Raw genomic sequence first — 22,150 nt, forward strand, 5'->3', positions numbered from 1 at the left:
TTATGTGACACTTACGTGAAAACAGACCCGTGTCGAGACGTGTGTAGGCAATTTGTACAGAAATCCCCAGGCGTTTCACCTCCACATAGAGATACAGTTAGACATATTGTCCTTAAATTACGAGAAACTGGATCGTTAAATTTTAAAACACCTAAGCAAAAACGACGGATTCTAACTGAAGCAAAACTCGATGAAATTGGTGCAGCGTTAGAACGTTCTCCAAACAAACCTCTATGCCGTGTTTCACAGGAGATGGGCGTGTCAAAATCATCAGCACATACAGCCACTAAGCCACTAAGCTACTAAAACCGTACAGAGTTTCTATAGTGCAAGAATTACGGCCCCCTGACAACGTAAGTAGAGTAAATTTCTGTGATTGGGTTTTGCAGAATATTGTACAGAGCATTCCCTGACATTCGCTATGAGACTCGTAGGCAAGCGGTCCGGCATCAGTACTTGTCTTTCCCGTGAACGGGTGTACGACAGTTGCATGCTACAGTCTGTTTTTTTCGCTCTCTCTGCCTTCCCTTTCTTTCCCTTTTTGTTGACGGAAGTTGTGTTGTGTCGTGTCCGTGTGTTGGAAGATTGTGGCTTAATATGGCACCACAAAAATTTACATTACAACAAAAATTTATCTTGTCGAGTGTTACTTCAGAAAGAGGAATTGTGGAGAAGTGAGACGACGTTTTGCAACGAAATTTCCTGGTGTTCCCGTTCCACATAGGATCACTATATTAAACCTCGTAAAAAGGTTTAGAGTAACAGGGCCAGTTCTGAATAAAAATGGAAAGAAAAATGGGGAAATCTAAAAAATAAAGTATACAAAGACAATCTGCACACCATTCGTGAGTTAAAAGAGAGTACTGTACGAGAAATCGGGAGAATTACGGAAGAAGAACTTTTGCGCGTGTATCAAAATTTCATCAAACGATGCCAGGAATGTGTGAATGTAGGTGGACATCACTTTGAACAAACTCTTACAACACAGGTTAGTGCTCGTTTTGCAATATTTATATAAATGTCTGCATATGTCCATAAAAATAGTGGGCATTACAGGCCGCAAATGTCGGCATCTCTGTCAGCGAAGCCTGCCACGCACGCTTCTCCCGATCTCTCAGTTGAAGTTCGAAATGAACGCACAGTATATACACACTTGATGTAATTGGGTTTGGATCTATAGTTTACAGTGTTCTGAAACCACACAGAATCGTACCCAAGATTCCTTAAGTCAAGGTGCATTACCCTATCCAAGTCAAAGTGCATTACCCTATTGACTAGTTCTTTTATAAAAATTGATAACAGAATTACTGTATTTACTTATGCATAATGCACACTTTTTTCCAAATTTTTGACCCAAAAATCTGTGGTGCACGCTAGGGATGGCCAAACGGATCTGGATCCGAAAGTTCCAGATCTGGATCCGGGTCTGAAAGTTTCAGATCTGGATCTGAAAATCTAGATCCGGATCCGAGAGTTTCGTATCTCAATCCCATTGTAACATTACCACACCTTAAAAGGTATTATGATCTTCGATTACAAAGAAATTTTTCATTAGTTAGTGCTTCAAGATTTTTTTTCAAGTGTTGTTCCTAAAATACTTTGCTACGCATCGGCTAACACACTCGTGCACAAACATAATCTTACTTGTTTAACATAAAATGTCAGAGGTGATTTTGTAAATGCCATTGAAACGAATATGTATTCATTCAAATGTATTGGAAATGGAAACACACATAAATGTGAGACATTTCATTCCAGGACCTTTAACACATTTAACAAGATAGAAATGTTATACAAAAATTATACAATTGTTCTACAGTTACAGTTTTACAAATTAAAATTAAACATTATAATACGTATATATGCAGTGTTACATTATGACAAAGTGTAAGACTAACAAGGGAGATTATCTAAGTGTCCACCTTCAATTTCCATGAAACTTGGCAGGTGTATAAACGAGCCCAAAGTAAGAAATAAGTGTTTTTTTTGTTTTGGCTAAAAAAAACTGTTTTAGGGGGCAAATCCTCCCTCAAATGTCAAAATGAGGACAAATTTAAGTGGGCATTTGACCCCTGTGTCCCCCTCCGAATTTCATGAAACTTGGCAGGTGTATAAACGGGCCCAAAGGAAGGTAAAGTAAAGGTAAAGTGTTCCCCTGTGCTTAGCACCACGCCATGAAGGCGTATAGGGGGTATGGGGGTAACGCCCCACACTTTCTTGATCCGGTCGTGAGTGGGGGTGATGTGATCAGCATCACGCCCCTGACCGCCTTTACCCCCCAGGGTTTCCCCCAGGTACCCATGTTATTCGACGCTGGGTGTGCGCCGGGGCCGCTTCCACCGTTAGAAAAGTTCCCGGATTTGAACCGGCCGGGGATCGAACCCGGGATCTTTAGCATGGTAGTCAGACGCGTTACCCACTGAGCCACCGCGGCCACCACTGACCCCAAAGGAAGAAATACGTGTTTTTTTGTTTCGGCTAAAAAACTGTTCTAGGGGGCAGGCAACCCCCTCAAATGTCAAGATGAGGACAAATTGAAGTGTGAATTGACCCCTGTGTCCCCCTCCGATTTTCATGAAACTTGGCAGGTGCTGCTCCACATCTGGATATTTGCAACACTTCTCCTGAATAGAGCTGCCTTCAGCTTTTCTTCTTGCTTCTGCTATAATCTTATACTTGCCTAACCATTGTCTTGGTTCATATAGCAACAGGTGACTCATTGAACTGGCATGATGTCATTCATTCTTGATTGAAATAGCAACAGCTTGACTACCTACATCTAGAAAGCCCACACGCGTTATCCTAAATGTAAAAATGAACTGAAGCACCAACGTAAATAACACATTTGATACAAAACATTTTGAAACTGAATTTGTTCCCAGTTGAGTCCACCTCAAGATGAAGGCATCCACACAGAGTCAGCTTCACTCACCTCAGAGCTCAGCATATGCCATTTATTATCCATACCTCCGTGACTTGATTTAAGGAGAAGAAAACACTGCTCTTGAATTGTACTGCAGTTCAAGGAGAAACTATGCAAGCCTGGATTCAGGGTTGCAAACCTACTTTACATGACACTAACTTTGGTGGAACAAGGACTGCCAAGTACTAATTATTGAAGTATGATTGCCATACCTCATATAATTCAACTACAGTACAATGGTGCTATTGTATGAACTTGTTGAGTGACATCATCAAAGTTTGTTTTAAGCTGGCTTCAGGCTCACATAGGTTAATTTGGACTTTACTTGCAGTTTAAAGTCAGATTCAAACTGCTGAGTCTCCACAAGGGATTGAACCCAGGACCTCTGAATTACCACTATGAAATTGGGGAGGTCCTGAATCGACCTCATGTTTTATTGTAAAATGAGTTTTAATATGGGTTAGGAATGTATGGCTTTAATCTATCATACCTTCTTCAAAACGTCCTTGATGAAGATGTCATAAATCTCCTGAATGGCTTCTACGAGGCCTCCCTCGTCCACATTGAGAGCGTACTTGCTCTCAAGCACAGCCAGAAAGATGGGGAACTTGAACAAACCAATCACGCTCGACAGCCCGTTGAAATCTTCTTTATCCCACTCCAGGCCAAGGGAAGTCACAAACTGTGAGGCTACGTTCCCCACTTCCGATGCATGCATAACCACCTTCAAAAGAGAAACATGCACATTACAATGTACTCTATGTATGAGGATCATTTTTAAAAAGTTATTACATACTCAAAACTGTATACTTATAGGTACGGACGTGAAGTTTTAGTTTTAACAATAAAACCGAAAAGTTGAGGAAAGCAAAATAAAGTGTTCAAAACGTATTTTGGTAGGTAAAGGAGGCAAGTTTTCGGTGTTTCGGAATCTCGAAATAAATATCGCAAATTTAACAATTTTTTCAGAATAACACAGAATTTGGCAATTTAATGCAAAAAAAACGCCACAAAATGTGTAATATAATCTTCACATAACACTTCTTTTGTTAAAAAAGTACTACTTAAAGCACAATGAGATCTGTTATTTCTAGTTTAGCTGGTGAAAGTTTGATTTAAAAGAGATCGTCGTGCTTCATTTATTGAAGTCTGGCACAGAAATGACTGTTTAACCTCGTTTTGAAATGGAATTCGCTCAGGAAGGGGGGTGGGGGGTATGTGTGTGTACACAAAATAGAATTTTGAGGTTGCAGAGGGATTTTTTTGGCATTGTTAAGGAAATGTGATGTGTATGATTGAGTTCAAAGATTGGGGTATTATCATTCAATAAATATTTTATATTTAGTGGATGATGAGTTTAAATAACACTGATTTTAAATTAATAACACAGAATTTTGCCCTAAACTGCAAAACATAACACCGAATTGCAGTAAAACATAACATTGAAATTTAGGGGAAAATAAAACAAAAACTTCATGACACTACTTATAGGTAAGGTAGGTAAAGTTTCCCTTGCACATAGCAGAAGGCACATTTAGGGGATAGGGCGCCACATATCCTAAATCTCGGCTATTTTGGAGGTGATGTGTTGAAACGACCGGCTGAAAAAATACACTTATACTAATTAAATAGTTTTTCTTTAATTATCCCATAATCGTCCCAACTTCAAATTTGGTTATGTTATAGTGTAACCTTGTGTTCAGCATGTAATGTTTACCAAGTCAAAAATAACATACCAATCTTAATTCACGTTTTCACAGAGTTTCGCAAGACCAATCTTTCAAGTTAATTATTTGTAATTATTCATCAGAAATAAATAAATACATCAATTACATATCTGTTGTAACATCACCAAGACTTCGACATACTGGTGATGCTATTATCTAGTAAGTGAGGTTTGCTGCACTGCCACGCCTTGTTGTCACATCATGAAGATTTGGACTTTAAACTTTTTGGGGGATGCGGTTTCTTTCGCTCTAGGGTGTACATATTGTTGAGTAATCACTTTTTCTGAAATTACCTACATATGCAGTGTAATAATTTCTCTTGTAGTCTACAGTTGTTACAAGCATAAAACCACAGTTTTTTGTTGTGATGTTTGTGATTTTTAACAGTTATATTGGGTTGGTGCAAATGAAATGTTCGCTTTGACATCTGGTGGGAAACGTACCTGGACAACACAACACAGGGATTGACTGAGGTCACGGGTCTAACGTCATAAACTATGTATCCGTGCAGCAAACAGGCTGGAGCACCCGGACAGTCAGGAGGCAGTGTGATGCTGAACAGGGTCGTCTGAAAGTGGACCATGGAGAACACACAATTGCGAGTGATTTTTCCTCATGAATTCAAACCGGGACATTCTGCTCAGCAAGCCGCCAAAAACATTAACGGTGCATTTGGGCCAGGAATGGCAAATGAATGCACCATTCGCTACTGGTTCCTCAAATTTTGTTCCGCTGACACAGCATTGCAAAATGAGCCCCGTGGCCATCGACCAACTTCATGTTCGGATGAGCTCCTCAGGAACAACGTGGAAGCAGACCCTCAGAAAAGTGTTCGTGCCATTGCAGACGAGTTAGCCATACACCATACCACTGTCGTTCGGCTGCTCTGTGCGATCGGTAAAGTAAAATAGTTGGACTCATGGGTACCAGATAATTTGACACCGGCCACACGCTGTCTGGAGGTGTGCAGTTCTCTGAGTGTAAGGAATAACCAGGATGATTTCCTGTATCGGATTATCACTTCAGATGAAAAATGGATCTGCTATGACAATCGTAAACGATCAGGACAATGGTTGGATTGTGGTCAACGTCCAGGGCAGTTTCCGAAACCACCTCTCCACCCACGGAAGGTGTTGTTGCTGGTGTAGTGGTCTATGGTGGGTGTGATCCATCATGTCTTTCTCAGGCGAGATGAAACCATCAATGCAGATCGTTACAGTGCTGAACTCCATGAAATGCACCGCAAACTTCTCCGCAAGCATCCAGCAATGGTCCACAGACACGGAGTCCTCATGTTGCACGACAATGCTCGACTACATGTCATGCAAAGGAGACACCACTCTACATGAGTTGCAAAATAAAAACCCTCCCTCATCCAGCATATTCTCCCGACCTCTCTCCCACTGACTACCATCTCTTCCGGCATCTCGATCACTTCTTGACACGGAAGACCTTCACTGATGATCGGGAGGTGTAACATACATGCCATTAAGGAGTTCTTTGAGTCGCAGACTCCAGACTTCTTTCGCCATGGAATCCAATTATTGGCTGAGTGATGGCAAAAGTGTGTGGCTGCAGACGGCGATAATTTTTATTAACCAGGTATTGTAGTTTTGATTTTTTTGGCATTTGGCAATGATGCACCTGGGCTGGACATTTCATTCGCACCAACTCAATACAATGGTTACATTGTTGTAACATAGCATAACTGTAAAACAAGCAGTCTGTTTTTAATATTATTTTAGATGAAAATTTTTAGCACATTTTTAAATTATACATCACAAATATACTCAGGCAATTCAAAATCATCATCTCTTTTACAGAGATTTTGATGTCTTCCATTACATAAAATTTTAAATTTTTAAAGATGGTGGTTCCACTTGTGAAAAAGAAAACTCCATAGTTTGTGGGTCCACGTTGGCATTATCATTATTTAATTTCTTCCAGTGTTCTTCTCCAATGAACGAAACTTCCCAGACATTCAAATCTATGTTTTCCATCACTCTTTTTAAAACTCTTCTCTTTTAATCATTCTATTAATATTCTCCTCGATGATGTGAGCTTGGGTTTACATTTATGATGTCCAAATCGATTTTGTGCTATCTTATTACCATTTGTCTTGATGTTCGTCCTACATAATCTTTGGACATGAACAACTTATATTATATATTCCTGTGGTTTCCACATCTGGTAGAGATTTTCTCATTTTGTATTCATTAAATGTACATTACAAACTTATTGGTGATCTAAAAAACTAAATAGACTAAAAATAAATAAATACCTGTCTGTGTTCTCTTGAAACATCACAACAAAAACTGTGTTTTATGCTTGAAACAACCTTAGACTACAAGAGAAATAATGCGTACGTAGAAGAAGGAAAAAAAAAGCTGTGTAACCAATGCTGTCAATAGGGACCTTGCTAATACTAAATTGCTGTCATTAGGGACCTTGCTGATACTAAATTGCCTAGATATTTACTTTATTATAGATAGATTCAGAAATTATATTCACTACAAATAAAAGTAAACATTCAGAGTACAAAGGAAAGATGAAAAAAAGACAGCAAATATAAAAGTACCTATTTTTACCAAAAATGTCTCCCTTTCCTCCCCAAAAGGTAAGAGTGATTCTAAAAATGAACTTTTACTGACAAAATGCTCGAGATGGGCTGATACGAAATTTTTGCCGATATCAATTAAAGTAACGATAAATGTTCCATCAATACAAAATATGAGAATAAATTAGACATGACTGCCTCTTCAGAAAATATTCTTGCAATGACATTTTATTGTCTATCTCTCTATATATAACGTCGTTCGTAAAATAAGTTCCACTGATGAATACCGTGGTGCTGCAAGCGAGGCAGTGTGAATGCGCATGCGCCTTGTGTAGCCACAACCTTGATGAAGTGCAGACGTCAGTCTGAGGCAAGTTGGTCAGGAGAGTAGTGCGTTGTTCTTATGTTTCGGACAATGCAAACTCCCGCCACGTGTGAGGTGCGGTCCGTGATCCTTTTTCTGGATGCACGTAATGTTCCATCTGCGGAGATCCACCGTCAGATTTGTGAGGTGTATAAAGAAGGAATAATGAGTGCTTCAATGGTAAGAAGATGGGTGAGACAGTTTCGTGGTGGACGGGTTAGTGTTCATGATGAAGAACGAAGTGGTCGACTGTCTGTTGTGAATCCCAATTTGGTTCGTTTAGTGGAAGAGCAGATTAGGGAGAACAGACGTTTCACTTTGTCTGAGCTGTCATTAGAGTTTAAACAAATCTCCAGAACTGTGCTGTATGAAATTGTAACAGTGAATTTGAAATTTCGCAAATTGTGTAACCGTTGGGTCCCTCACCAGCTCTCCGAAAATGCCAAAAAGGAAAGAATGGGAAGTGCACTAGAGTTTTTGAAACGGTAAGTGAGGAGGGGGAAGAGTTGTTGGATCGGACTGTGACTGGAGACAAGACTTTGGTTTTGCATGAAACCCCAGAACAGAAACGAAGCACCATTGAGTGGAGGCACTCCACGCCAATGCAGAAAACGCAACGAAAACCAAAGCTTACGAACAAAAGAAACATGTCCACTGTTTTGGGATAGGCATGGAGTATTGCTTGTGGAATTTATGGAGCGTGGACAGCACATCAATGCCGAAACCTATTGTGTGACGTTTTAAAACCTGCGTCGTGCAATCCAAAAGAAACGACGTGGCATGCTCAGTCGGGGTGTCATTCTCCTCCACGGCAATGCTCGTCCGCATGTGGCAAATGCAACTCAGGAACTCCTGACGACCTTCCATTGGGAAAAACTACCACACCCCCTTATAGTCCTGATCTTACCCCATCTGTGTTTAATTTGTTCCTCCACCTTAAGGCATTCCTTGCTGGAGAACATTATGGTAATGACGAAGAACTGAAACTTGCAATTTCCCAATGGTTCTCCATTCAGGCAGAAACGTTCTATGATAAGGTTATAACGAACTTGGTATCTTGCTGTGATGCGTGCTTGAATTCTTATGGCGATTATGTGTGAATGTTGTACCATGTATATATTCTCACCCCTATAAACCCCCCCCAAATAAAAAACTGGGGGCCAGTCCAAAAAAATTGCTGCTCGACGCCAGACTGCACCAAAAAATACCTCTAAATAAAATAAATAAACTTCACTTTATTTTAACTTAGCCTAAATCTTAAATAATCTCCAGCAAAAAATTAAAAACTTAGCTAATTTAAAATAAAAACATAATAATACTCTAACAAATATAAAAACTCTATCTAATAAACCATAAAATACATAATAAAATATTTTATATTTAAAATCCTTAAATTTTATAGCTACATACCCCATATAACAACCCTCACACACCCAAAAACCGTTACAGGTAAGACACTCCTGGCACCCTGCGTGGGGTGGGAACGGGTGATATGTAAATATAATACAAAATGACTCATATTAAATTCCGCACACACAGATATCCGTGACTCTTTGCAATCCCAATTTTACACTATAGTTAGAAACCATTATTTTCCTGTCTAATAGAAGATTGGGATAAATAAATACCTGGGCAATGCCAGGTAATCAGCCAGTACAAATATAAAAGTGAAATTTATGCACACACTTAAAATGTAGTTTCTTCCCTTGAGGAAAACACCATAAATAAGGAGCTAAATTCTGCTTGCACTCAAAACTGTCCAATTTTATAACCTTTAGTTAAGTTTTGTAATTGAATCTAAAAATAATCACAAAATTTGATAATGCTTAAAACGAATAGTGCACTCATACAGTACATTTCAGTACAACTCTGATGCATCCCTCCACTCAATGGGTTGCCCCTCAAGATAAGACGATTTCTTTTTATCATGTCTTTAAACGAGCCTACTCTCCATACTCTGGATGGTTTTCTCCACGATCTTCCCAACCTACATTGGAAACCTCTTTAACTACAACAAAGAATCAGCTGGGATGCACGGGTAGAGTAGATTAAGTGGAACATCAAGGGCCAAATGTTGGGTGGCGGGAGGGAGGGAGAGGGGGGAGAGAGAGAAAGAAAGAAAGAATAGGTAAGGAAGCCAAAGGTAGACCAGTTTCAGCCTGGATGAACAGAATACGTAAGGAAGCCAAAAGGTAGACAAGTTTCAACCTGGATGAACAGTTACCGTAGGTTAAGGGGTCCAAGGATGAACAGTTACAGTAGGTTAAGGGGTACAAATGGACCATAAAGAGTTAAAGATTAGATGGAGAGAGATAGAGAGAGAGAGAAAGAATAGGCAAGGAAGCCAAAGGTAGACCAGTTTCAACCTCGCTGAAAAGTTACAGCAGGATAAGAGGTCCAAGTGGAACATCAAGGGATGAAACTTGAATGGACGGAGAGAGATTAATAAGGAAACCAAACTTAGACCAGTTTCAGCCTGGATGTTGAATTCTTGTTTTTGTTTTTTAAGTCCACTTTATGCACAGAAAGGCTAATCGGTACTGGACCTACAGACCTACCACTATGTGCCTCCACCAGGTATCGAACCCGGAACCCCTTGATTACAAGGCGATGTCAGCCTGGATGTACAGTTACAGTAGGTTAAGGGGTCCAAGTGGATCATTAAGGGCCAAAGATTGGTGGAGAGAGAATAGATAACAAAACAAAAGGTAGACCAGTTTCAGCCTCGAAGACCAGTTATAGTAGGTAACGGGGACCAAGTGGAACACCAAGGGCCAAAGATCATATATACAGAGAGAGAATGGGCAGGGAAACAAAACATAGACCAGTATCAGCCAGGATGAACAGTTACAATAGATTAAGTGGTCCAAGTGGACCATCAAGGGCCAAAGATTACATGGAAAGAGGATAGGTAAGGAAGCAAAAGGTAGAGCTGTTTCGGCCCAGATGAACGGTTACAGTAGGTTAAGGCATCCAAGTGGAACATCAAGGGCCAGAGATTGGATGGGGGGGGGGGGGGAGAGAGAGAGAGAAAGAATAGGTAAGAAACCCAAAGGTAGACCAGTTTCAGCCCGGATGAAGTTACGGTAGGTTAAGACATCCAAGTGGAACATCAAGGTAGACCAGTTTCAGCACAGATGAAGAGTTAAAGTAGGTTAAGGGGTCCAACTGGAACATCAAGGGCCAAAGATTGGATGCGGAGAGAGAGAAAGAATAGTTCTGGTCACTCCCTCAGTCCACAGCTTAAGGTCCAGAGGGAGCAGAAAACAAAAAAAGACTCCTTCAGCGTTATGCAAATGGTGGCCCCAGGAGGATAATTTTCACGGACGAAAAAATCTTCACGATTGAAGAGTCATACAATCGTCAAAACGACCGTGTTTATGCCTCAACATCCAAGGAACCTCGTGAAAACATGCCACGGATCTTCAGAGGCCATCATCCCACCTCAGTGATGGTTTGGTGGTGGTGGTGGGGGGGGGGGGGGGAGGTTTCGTATGATGGTACAACTGACCTCCACTTCTGTGGACATGGTGTGAAAACATCTTCAAAAGTGAACCAAGCGACATTGTTGGTGCCACTTGTGAAATTGATGACCTTCACGATGTTCAACAATGATCCGTGGAGCTTCCAGCAGGACTCAGCACCGGCCCACAAGGCAAAGACCACACATGAGTGGCTTCAGATGAATGTGCCTGATTTCATTGCTCCGGCTGATTGGTCCTCCAGCAGCCCTGACCTCAGCCCATTGGACTACAGGATGTGGTCCGTATTGCAGGGCATGGTCTGTAGGAAGAGGCATCCAAACCTTGCGAGTCTCAAGCGTTCTCTTGTGAAGGCAGTGGCGGACTTTCCCTGTGCGTGCTGAAATTGATGACTGGCATCAGACTTCGGGCCTGTGTGAAGGCCAGAGGTGGCCATTTTGAACAGTGATTGGTGCTCTGTGTTGGTTACCTTTGTAACATCCAAATATTAATACATTAGCTTGCACACTGTGCCTGTAGTTCATTATTAACTTTGTAACAGAATTTATGATATGACTAGATACTAAGATGAAACCACTGCATATACATACTGATTTGTTTGTGGCTTTTTTTAAGCACGAACACACCTAACTTCACATATTGCTAAGAAATAAAAATACCTGTTTCACATCCTCAATTTCTGAAACCTGTTCAGCTAACAAGCAGAATATTCTGAACAACTTATAAACACAGTGATCAGGAAAGATAGGATGATCCCGGTTCAGAAAAGCTTTCTTGCACACCAACCAGCACACTTCATTGATCTTTTCTTCCAAATCTCTTATGGTAGCCAATGGTAGGGTGTCCGGTAGCGATGAAAATACCTACACAAAGAGAGATGCCATTCAATTACCCTTATATTAGTGTCCATAAAAAACTAACATTGCATTACTATATTATTTGAAATGGTTCACATTGTACAACACAATGATTCAAAGCAATAACAATCTATACTGGGATTTTATCTTTATATAGACTTCTTCTTCACCTCTAGCAGCTGGAAGCCTCACATACCAGTAAACCCTCTTTGAATGGGACCTTTTCAAGCACATGCTTCTCAAACTTGGCAGGAAGCAACCCACCCCATACAAAAAAAAAAGTAGCTCAAGAACTAATTGTAGAGATGATATCAGATTTTTCCCTTCGAAATTACAGGACTTCTAGCAGATGTGAAATTTATCCATTGTGCATCCACTAATGAGTGTTAAAGGAGGAATAATAATAATAAAATTGAAATTAAAAAAAAAAAAATTGCACTTAGGATACCCCAGCAGCCATCACAAAAGAGCAAAGTGAATGAATTAGCAGTGTTGCTTTTGCTGATCTATCGAGAACAAAGTATCTGCCTGTACTTGCATTCTTGTGCTTTACTTGAGGTTAGAGGCCTCTGTTTCTTCTGGTGGTGGAACTCTCAAAATTTAGATATCTTGGGAAGATTTCACACCGAAGTGAGAGGCAACATGTGTCGCCTGAGGATTTCACCAATGCAATGTAGGCTTTTGCAACCTGTCATGCTATTACAGTGTGAAACATTGCTGTTGGGACTGATTCCTGCCCAAGCTGCTTGGGTTGTTTTTGATTGATTGATCGATTTAGTTTATTTTACTTCGTGTTTTGTGCCTCTTGGCTAATTTGCGAAGATGGGGATGAGTGATGAGATGATGAAATTGATGAATGGACATTCACAAATAACCAAGCCCAAGCGGGATTCGAACCCTGGACCCTTGGCATCGCAGCCCGATGTGTAACCACTCAGCCACAGGGTTGTGTGTCGCTTCGGTCTGAAATCTCTCTTAGAGTGCAGACATGTGTGACATTGGTTGCTGGTTTATGTGCTGGATCCGTGGCTGACTGTTTTTTGTGCTACTCCCCTCCAACACACGTGAGTTGAACAAGATGTTAAGAAATCCTGGTTTATCATCAAGGGATATAAAGATACAGATACGAGGTATCATTACTGTATTGTTATTTGTTTCATAAATATACTCTATGTGATCAGAAGTATCCAGACACCCACCTGAAATGACATACAAGTTTGGGCTGCCCTCCATTGGGAACAGTGGCAGTCAGTACGGTGTTGGCTCACCCTTAGCCTTGACGACAGCCTTCACTCTCGCAGGCATACTTTCAATCAGGTGGCAGAAGTTTTCCTGGGAAATGGCAGCTCATTCCTCGTGGAGCACCGAAATGAGGAGATGTATCGATGTCTAGCATGAAGTCGGCATTCCAAACTATCCCAGAGATGTTCTATGGGATTCAAATCAGGACTCTGCGCAGGCCAGTCCATTAGTGGACATTTTTGTTGTGAAACCACTCCCCCAAAAGCCCTGCAGTATGGTTGTGTTGAAAGACAAAATGGTCATCCCCGAACTGATCTTCGACGGTAGGCAGCATGAAAGCGGTTAAAATGTCAACGTAAGCTTGTGCTGTGACATTGCCACGTAAAGCAACAGGGGGCCAAGACCCTCCAGGAGAAACATGACCACACTGTAACACTGCCACCCTCGAATTTCACTGTCGGCACTATACAGGCTGGTAAATGTTGTCCACCAGGCATTCGCCAAACCCATACCCTACCATCGGATCACCACATTATGTACCATGATTCATCACTCCACACAACAGTTTTCCAATGTTTTATGCTTCAGTTTCGATGCTTCTTGCACCATGCAAGGTGGCATTTGGCATTTGCTTATGCGATGTTTGGCTTATGGACAGCTGCTCGGCTATGGAAACAAAGTTGCCGCACCTCTCACCGAACAGTCATGGTGCTTGGAGTAGATCCTGAAGCAGTTAGAAATTCCTGTGTGATGGTGGCGATGGATGATTGACGATTATGCTGTACAACCCTCTTTAAAACTTGACGGTCTCTGGAGGTCAACATGACAGGTTGGCTTGCACACTTTTGAGTTGTACACATCTATTCATGTTTCCACTTCACTATAACATAGGAAACAGTGGACCTAGGGATGTTTAGGAGGGCGGAAATCTCGTGCACAGACAACTTACACAAGTGGCACCCAACCACCTGACCACGTTGAAAGTCTGCGAGTTCCTCAGACCGTCCCATACTGCTGTCTCGTGCTGTGTGCAGACTACTGAGATCTCTGACCATGTGTTCCATGTGATAGATAGCAGTACTGTGTTGCCCTCTATGATAAACACACTTTCGCAGTGTGTCCGGATATTTTTGATCACACAGAGTAATTCTATTTTTAAAAGAAGTCCTTTTTCTTGTACTATGTTTTCAGTATATAAGAGGCATAGTGTTTACTTTGAAAAACATTTATTTTTGCTATGAAAGTATCAATAACAAGTGTGTAGTTTTTGCAACAAGAGTGCCACATATTTTAGGCATTACATAGGTACTGTTTTCAACCTTCACATTGCGGCATTGCCTCTGTGGGGGTCAGCCTAATTTGGAATTTTTCCATCTTCTTCTACCACTTGACAAAGCAATAGAGGTTATTTTTTTTTTGGTCCATAGGCTTAGTCTAGTCTGAACTGAACAAAAAGTTTGATTTGAAACTGTACCGTTCGTAGTTTCCGAGATATTAAATTTTATTTAAAACATTATGGACATTCAAATTACATGCTGAAAATATGTTCGGCATTGGTGCAAAACCAGGAAAATAGATTTGGCATCCTAGGGTTAAATATCATGGCTTGCAACCCATCAACCTTTGTTGGAATCTCCTTTGAGTTTGCCCTCACTTACGCACATATCCATATGCATGCAAGGTAGCTCAATTTTGTGAACTTCTACTTCAAGTACTGTATTTGCAACAAAGTGAGACTGGGTGCATTAAATTTGATAGTAAACTGATTTATGTAATGCAATCATTGATTTGCACAAAAAATGTCCGAAAAGTTTGTTGTTTTGAGACTTCAATGAAGTTTGCTTCTCTTAAAGTAACTGACCTGAGCATTGGCAATCCTCTGGCACACTTGTCGATTTCCTGACAGTTTCAAGTTCAACTTGACTTCTTCCTACCAAGCAGAACAGGGCTTCTAATGAAGGCACAATTTTTGTTTTTGTTTTGATTAAGTAGTGTAAATATAATTTGAGATTATGCACCTGCCATAAGTAACTAATTACATACTTTAATCAATACTACATTAGTTTAAAATTGGACTTACTTTAGGCACTAATCATTATGCCGCATCACGAAGTGTTAAAAAGGATTAGGTTAGAGGTTGAGTTAAAGAACACTTAAAATAATCACTGCCAACATTCCTGTCTAAAAACCACCTGTTACAAATCCCGTTTTATAAAAGTTCTCCATTTCCCCTGAGATCTCTTAAAACCAGGGTTCTATAAAATCGGTAAAACACGTTCTGTTGCCTAACCAGCTCTGGCGATCAACTCCAGTTCGAGAAGTCGTGAAGGTTATTTCCCCTCCTTCGCTGTTCCATTTTCCCCTCCATTACGTCACCATTCCAACTTGAACTCTCATTCCACTCCGGCCGCTTGGACCACTTCCGGAGTAACATGGAATCCTAACTTTTGAACTTTTTTCATTGTTCTGTCTACCTCTAAATTACCATCATCCCTGTTTAGTTTTATATTTCTCCCAGTGCAAATGCTCACGGTTTCGTAACCATTTCTATTCAATTTTGTCTTCCCTTCTAATAACCTCTTTCTTATTAATTTTATGTCTGCTCATGATTATATGTTCGGATAATCCAGTTTTGGGGACTCCTTCTCTAATGTCGTGCTCATGTTCCCCCTATCTTAAACGCATGCTTCTTCCTGTTTGTCCGATATACTCTTTGCCACATTCACATTTAATTCTATCACACCTTTAGATTCCTCGGGGTTTCCTTTTCCTCCCCCCCCCCTTTTTATATTAGGTAAAATGTTTCTCTATATTCCAAGGGGTCTTCATCCCACACCTAATCCTGTATTCTCTTACTGTTTTGTCAATCTTTTCTGATACCAATTTAAAGTACGGAATCCCTACATAACTAACTTTCTCTGTACTTTTTCTTTTTCCCCCTCCCTCCTTGTTTCCTCATTCTTATCTATGTTTGTCCCTCTGTTGATAATTTTCTGCGCATTCCTTAATATTCTTTAATTTCATGGTTCTTAAAACCATTACATAACCTTCCTGCCTTAATGAAGAAATTAAGGAATACATTCGTTTTAATCCTCCCTGGGTGTTCCCAATTTTTTATTGATATACAGGTCGCCGGCTAACTGTTTATGATATAGCCCCGTTTGTATTTTCTTACCTGTTTTGGTGATGCTAAGATCTAAGAAGTTAATCTTATCGTCAACAAGGTTTTCCCTAGTAAATTTAGCCCTTCCTTCTTTCCTATTATTAGAATGTCATCTATGTATCTCCTGTAAAATTTGATATCATCCCCTACTTGGTCTAGGGCAGCGTTTTCTATATACTGCATACAAATGCTGGCTATGATTCTGGATACCGGGTTACCCATTGCCAACCCCTCCTTCTGCCTATATATCTTATCGTTAACATAGAAGTAGTTTTACACGGTTATCAGTGTGAACCACCTAACAAAATTCCATGCAATTAAAAAATAACAACCCCTTTTTCTAACAACCATCTCTGTAGGCAATCTGCAGCTTTTTCTCTGGGTACACTAGGGTACAAATTAACTCTGTCGAAACTGCTAATTTCATCCTCTTTTGTGAGTTCTAACTTTTCTATGACTTTTTTAACTTCCAAGGAGTTTTTAATTCTGAATTGTGTAACTTCAATCATTTTCCTAATATGTTTTACTGATGCCTTGGCTAAACCGTATCCTGGATGTTCATACATTAGAATTATGAGTCTTAAAGGGATGTCTTTTTTGTGTGTTTTGGGTATACCAAATGCTTTTGGAATGCTTCCTTCTTTAACATCTTTATTGAGTTTCTTTTTTTCTGTGCTTCCTAATGAAATGCTAGTTTCAATCCCCTTCCTAACTTCATTTCTGATTTTATTAATCGGGTTCTCCAAAATTTCCTCGAAGCTCTTCTTCAATTTCCTATATTATTCCTTTCCCATTACTACCATCTTGTTTTCTTTGTCTAACCTGACTATGTATACCCCTTTCTTTACACTAAGTCTTTTCTTAAGGTCTTTATCCTTATTCTCTTGCCCCGAACTCTTATCCATTTTCCGATTTTATATATATTTTCATTTTGAATTTTTTGTAAATATTTTACATACTTCAGTTAGTAGTGCATATTTTTCTTTAATTCTTCTAAGAGAACTCAATATGCCCAATATCTCAGTGTATGTTAGGTCCTCCCTCCTTTCAGTTTAAATGTAGGGAATTCTTTGAGTAAAAAATGTGTGTTTTATTTCTAAGTTAAGTATTATTCAGCTTAAGTTATGACATGTCTGACTACCATATGACAGACGCAGGTTCGATCCCCGGCGGGGGAGAACCGAAATTTTTCCACCGGTTCAAGTGGCTCCCGCACCCTCCCAGCACTGTAGAAAGTGGGTACTTGGAGGAAACTCGAGAGATGGGAGCAGCCAGGGGTGTGGTGCTTATAACATCATCCCCCCCACTCCTTCGGCCATCATGAAGAAAGTGTGGAGGCCCTAACTTCACACCCGCTATATGCCTTCATGGCATTGTGCAAAGCACAGGGGAGCACACACACACACCAAGTTATGAAATGAGTTCAGTCTAAAAAGTTTCCTTTTATTATTTTGAGAGTTAATTATGTTGCACAAGATTTATCCTTTACTTTAAAAATTAATGTACTCTATAACTCTTTTGGGCAGTCATGTAAAAACTCCATGTTTTGAAATAATCAATTCCTTAATTTTGGGAAATGAGAGATGTGGTAGTAAATATACGGAGTCCATGTACTCACTTCTCTACAAAACTAGTTTTCGTTATTGTTCTATTACATCAGGTCTCTCTATATGCAATTACCTTGTAATGTTATTGGTCCAGTTACAACCGATGGTTAATGACGACACTTTGTTCTTGTTATGTCTGATGTGAATTTGAATTTTTTGAGTTAAAGTTATTCTAAAACAGATTTTGCACAAGGGAAAGAAAGGTCCTTTCTGCTATATTGCACTCAATATTTACATAACAGTACGATATAAACAGAGCAGAAGAAAAAATAACTAAAATGAAATTAACAATATACTGGACATTTCCACTAATTTTTTTTAATTTTAAAAGCTATAGGTTAGTTGGCACCTGAGCTACTGACTTCAGAAATCCCACAGGGAATTATGAAATGCCCTGTATATCAGGATTTGTTCAAAAAATTATTTGTGACACATCAGAATCTGTCAATTTCCTGAATCATCACATCATAAATAATTATGATGTCTATTCTGAGAAAGAGTGATAGTTCAACAAACTTCTGGATCATTCAAGGATTTTGTGACACTTGCATTGATTTTTCACGTTTATGGAACCCTATCATGTTGTATATTGTTGTAAAGTCTAAATTCTGCAATTTCTGACCATGGCAACAGTATTCCACTCAAAGTTGCAACATTCATGCAATTAGGTAGAAATAACCTCATCACAAAATCAAGGAAGCTTCGGATTTTTATGATACTTTGCATGAAAGGAAAAAAAAAACAATTAAAATGTATTACTGGTCAAGTTATATCACGTATATGGAGTGTATAAATGCCTTAATGGAAGAAACATTGTGCTGCTTGATGTTCGTTTGAGGGTTCTGAATGTGCCTTATATCGATGTAACATCAATCATACGAAAAAGCATATTTTAAAGTTGTTCTTTTTTGGAAAAAATAAAGAAGGAATTAGAAAAATTCTTACACCAAAGTTAGAGCCTATATACTGGGTGATTTTTTTAACCTGAATCATTTGAATATCTTGAAAAAAAATCATCTTACAAAAACATTTTCCAAATAAAAAGTTGATAGTTTGGAGGGGGGCAACTTTGAAATTTCAAATAGATACCCCTATTTTTTATTACAGATTCAGATTTTATGGGAAAAAATACATAAGTTTTGTCCGAAACATTTTTTTCGATTCGTGATAGATGGCGCTATAATCGACAAATTTTCATTTCTTGAATGTTTACACTTTAAAACCAATGTATTTCATTTTGCAATTCATTTAAATTAAAAAAAATAAAACATTTTTGTTCCAGGACTTGAAATTGTTGTAAAACAAATACATTTATTTTGAAAATACAAAATTACTCGACAATTCTTAGCTCTAAATATCTCGATGGCTAGTAAACTACATTCACTTCTCAATTACATTAAGTGTTCAAAATGGTGACCTTCAACTTCAATACATTTATTGATCCGCGCTTCTCCATACACGAGAACCATTTCAATTTTCTCTTCTACAGTTAATACATCCATTGATATTAAAAAGTATCAACAGCTTAGTCAAATTAATCGCTCGGAGCATTCTTGTGATCTAAAAAACAATGATAAACAAACAATGATTTAACAGGAAAAGTCTAAAAAGGAACTGTTCCTTGACATTGTTTTACTTTTTTTATTTTATTTTTCTGTTGTAGCTTTGTTAAGCATCTTTGACACAACAATAAAAAAATTAAACAAATATCGAATCTAACTTTAAATGTTGTAAATAGGCGAATTACCAGCTTAATGAAATCTCAAAAGATTTGTCAAGAATTAGTACAAAGTTCATGCACGAGAATGTTTATTTTTTTAAATTTAAATGAATTGCGAAATGAAATACATTGGTTTTATAGTGTAAACATTCAAGAAATGAAAATTTGTCGATTATAGCACCATCTATCACGAATCGAAAGAAATGTTTCAGACAAAACGTATGTATTTTTTTCCGTAAAATCCGAATCTGTAATAAAAAATAGGGGAGGGCGTGTTCTTTTGTTGCACCACTAAACTTCCCCCTCCAAACTATTAACTTTTTATTTAGAACATTTTTTTTGTAGGATGATTTTTCTTTAAGATATTCAAATGATTCAGGTTAAAAAAATCAAAATGAAAATTTGTGGATTATAGCGCCATCTATCACAAATCGAAAAAAATGTTTCAGACAAAACTTATGTATTTTTTTCCGTAAAATCCAAATCTGTAATAAAAAATAGGGGTTTCTATTTGAAATTTCAAAGTTGCCCCCTGCCCCACCTACAAGAGGGGGAGGGGGTGTTCTTTTGTTGCACCACTAAACTTCCCCCTCCAAACTATCAACTTTTTATATGGAACATTTTTTTGTAGGATGATTTTTTTTCAAGATATTCAAATGATTCAGGTTAAAAAAATCACCCAGTATAAACAATAAATGACCTCATAAACTATAGTGGGAAACATTGCTCCAATGTATGTGTTATGTGACTAACATAACCACATCAACTTGGCTAATATAGCTTAAGTAGATAGGCCCTACAACATCTTTATGTTGAGCAAAGCAAATTTGAATACATGTTATCATATGTGCCTCAAGTTGAGACTTTAGAAGATTTTTTTAAAAAATATCCACCTCTTACTGTAATTCAACAAGCCTGCTGTGTAAAGGCAGTGGTATCCTTGTATTGCAAAAGGGGAACCAAATACCAATCAGTGGGATCATATCACTTGCCACAGAACAATTAGAAGTGGACAATGCAAGTAGTAATGGTTCTATTGCCAGGAAACTGATGCATACTTTAAATCCCGGTGACTGGTGTGTTGTGTCAAATGATGATAAGAGGTATCCAGGGGAGATGGTGACCATTGACATAGTCCAGAATGAAATAGAAGCGTCCGTTATGAGCAAAGCTGGCTCACACTTTAAGTGGCCTCTGCCAAGGTACCAGATTTTATGTAAGGACGATGATCTTGTGGGAAAAAAATGAGTTTTGCAGTCATAGCCAATAACAGAGGACATTTTACATTTAATGAAGAGATTTAAACAGTTGATGTAAGTTTCCTTATTCAAATTTGTAATGTTAAGAATGCTGTTACTTTATGTTACGTTAATCACATTACTTGTAAGGATGCTTAAATGTATCCTTAAATATTAAAAACCTTAGTTTGTTACATTAGTCACTATGGAATGACCCTTCTGACACATGCATGTACAACGACACTCCAGAAAGCAGTAAAACAGGTACTTATGATAAAAAACAAAATCCTCACCCTAGATTCATAGAATTCCAGTCCAGAATAAACTGAATATATATATAAAAAAAAAATAGTTCAAAATGAAGTTACCTCTTTTTGGATGTAGTACATATAGTGATCGAAGTTGAGGAATGAGGTACTCCTAAAGTGCTCCAGTCCTTTCTCCACTCCATGAAGGTCCAAAAGGGTGCCAATATTAGCTGTCAGCACCTATCAGTAATGTAAAAACAATGAACATTGAAATTCTATTATCTATGGATATATATTTGATACAATTGCTACTCATTATCAAGTGCAGCTACTACTACCACATGTCAATATTTTTATGGCTTGTAAAAATTATTGGAAATTTTAGCAATAAACTGAAATGCTATTCAACTGATAAACATTCTCTAATGGTTAACATTAGGGATGAGCTCATACTGATGTATTGGTATTGGCCGATATCAGTGCTATTGGAAAGTATGAGTTGGAATTTATTTACAGTTACTTTTCTGGCATTTTGGTCTTTCACAAGGTTTGCAAAAATGTCACGAAACAAGCGGAGTGTAATAATCCTACAAATTATGCAAAAATCAAACTTTCATATTATTTTGTACCAATTTTGCGAGAAGAACTGGATTTTGGGAATGCATAAGATGTTTTTTAATATTTAATTTAATCTAAAGCAAAATTCTTGGTGAATATTTACACGCTAATACTGAGAAATATTTAGTACAACTTGTAATGTTTACTATTTTCAAGTATTGGTAAGAGTATTGGTTCAAAGTGGTATCGGCTCAGCTCTTAGTTAATACGTTCTCTTGCCACGTGGCTTGCACTTTGTTGCTCCTAGCATGCCGTCGGTCACGAGTATAACAATGATGCGCAGAAGGCATGACTGACTGCGCATAAAAGTGATTTGGCTGCTCTACTTTTTACAAGGAAAAAGGCGTCAGTTTCAATGTTTTATTAAAGTCCAATAACCACTTTGGTGCAGGAGGAAGGAATTG

The 22,150-nt window shown here is 38.7% G+C and overlaps 1 protein-coding gene across 1 annotated transcript in view; it reads right to left on the reverse strand.

The window, feature by feature from the left end:
• The window catches only part of LOC145988926 (switch-associated protein 70-like), an 89,007-nt gene that overhangs the window by 54,883 nt on the left and 11,974 nt on the right, over positions 1-22,150 (reverse strand). Inside the window, exons 2-4 of the mRNA XM_083124225.1 lie at positions 21,249-21,368; positions 11,713-11,916; positions 3,414-3,647 (exon numbers count right to left, since the gene is read on the reverse strand). Of these exons, the coding sequence (XP_082980351.1) occupies positions 3,414-3,647; positions 11,713-11,916; positions 21,249-21,368 (558 nt within the window). The remainder of the gene's footprint in view (positions 1-3,413; positions 3,648-11,712; positions 11,917-21,248; positions 21,369-22,150) is intronic.

This window comes from Lepisma saccharinum, chromosome 6 (assembly GCF_977018435.1).
Source record: "Lepisma saccharinum chromosome 6, izLepSacc3.1, whole genome shotgun sequence".
Taxonomy (NCBI): Eukaryota; Metazoa; Arthropoda; class Insecta; order Zygentoma; family Lepismatidae; genus Lepisma; species Lepisma saccharinum.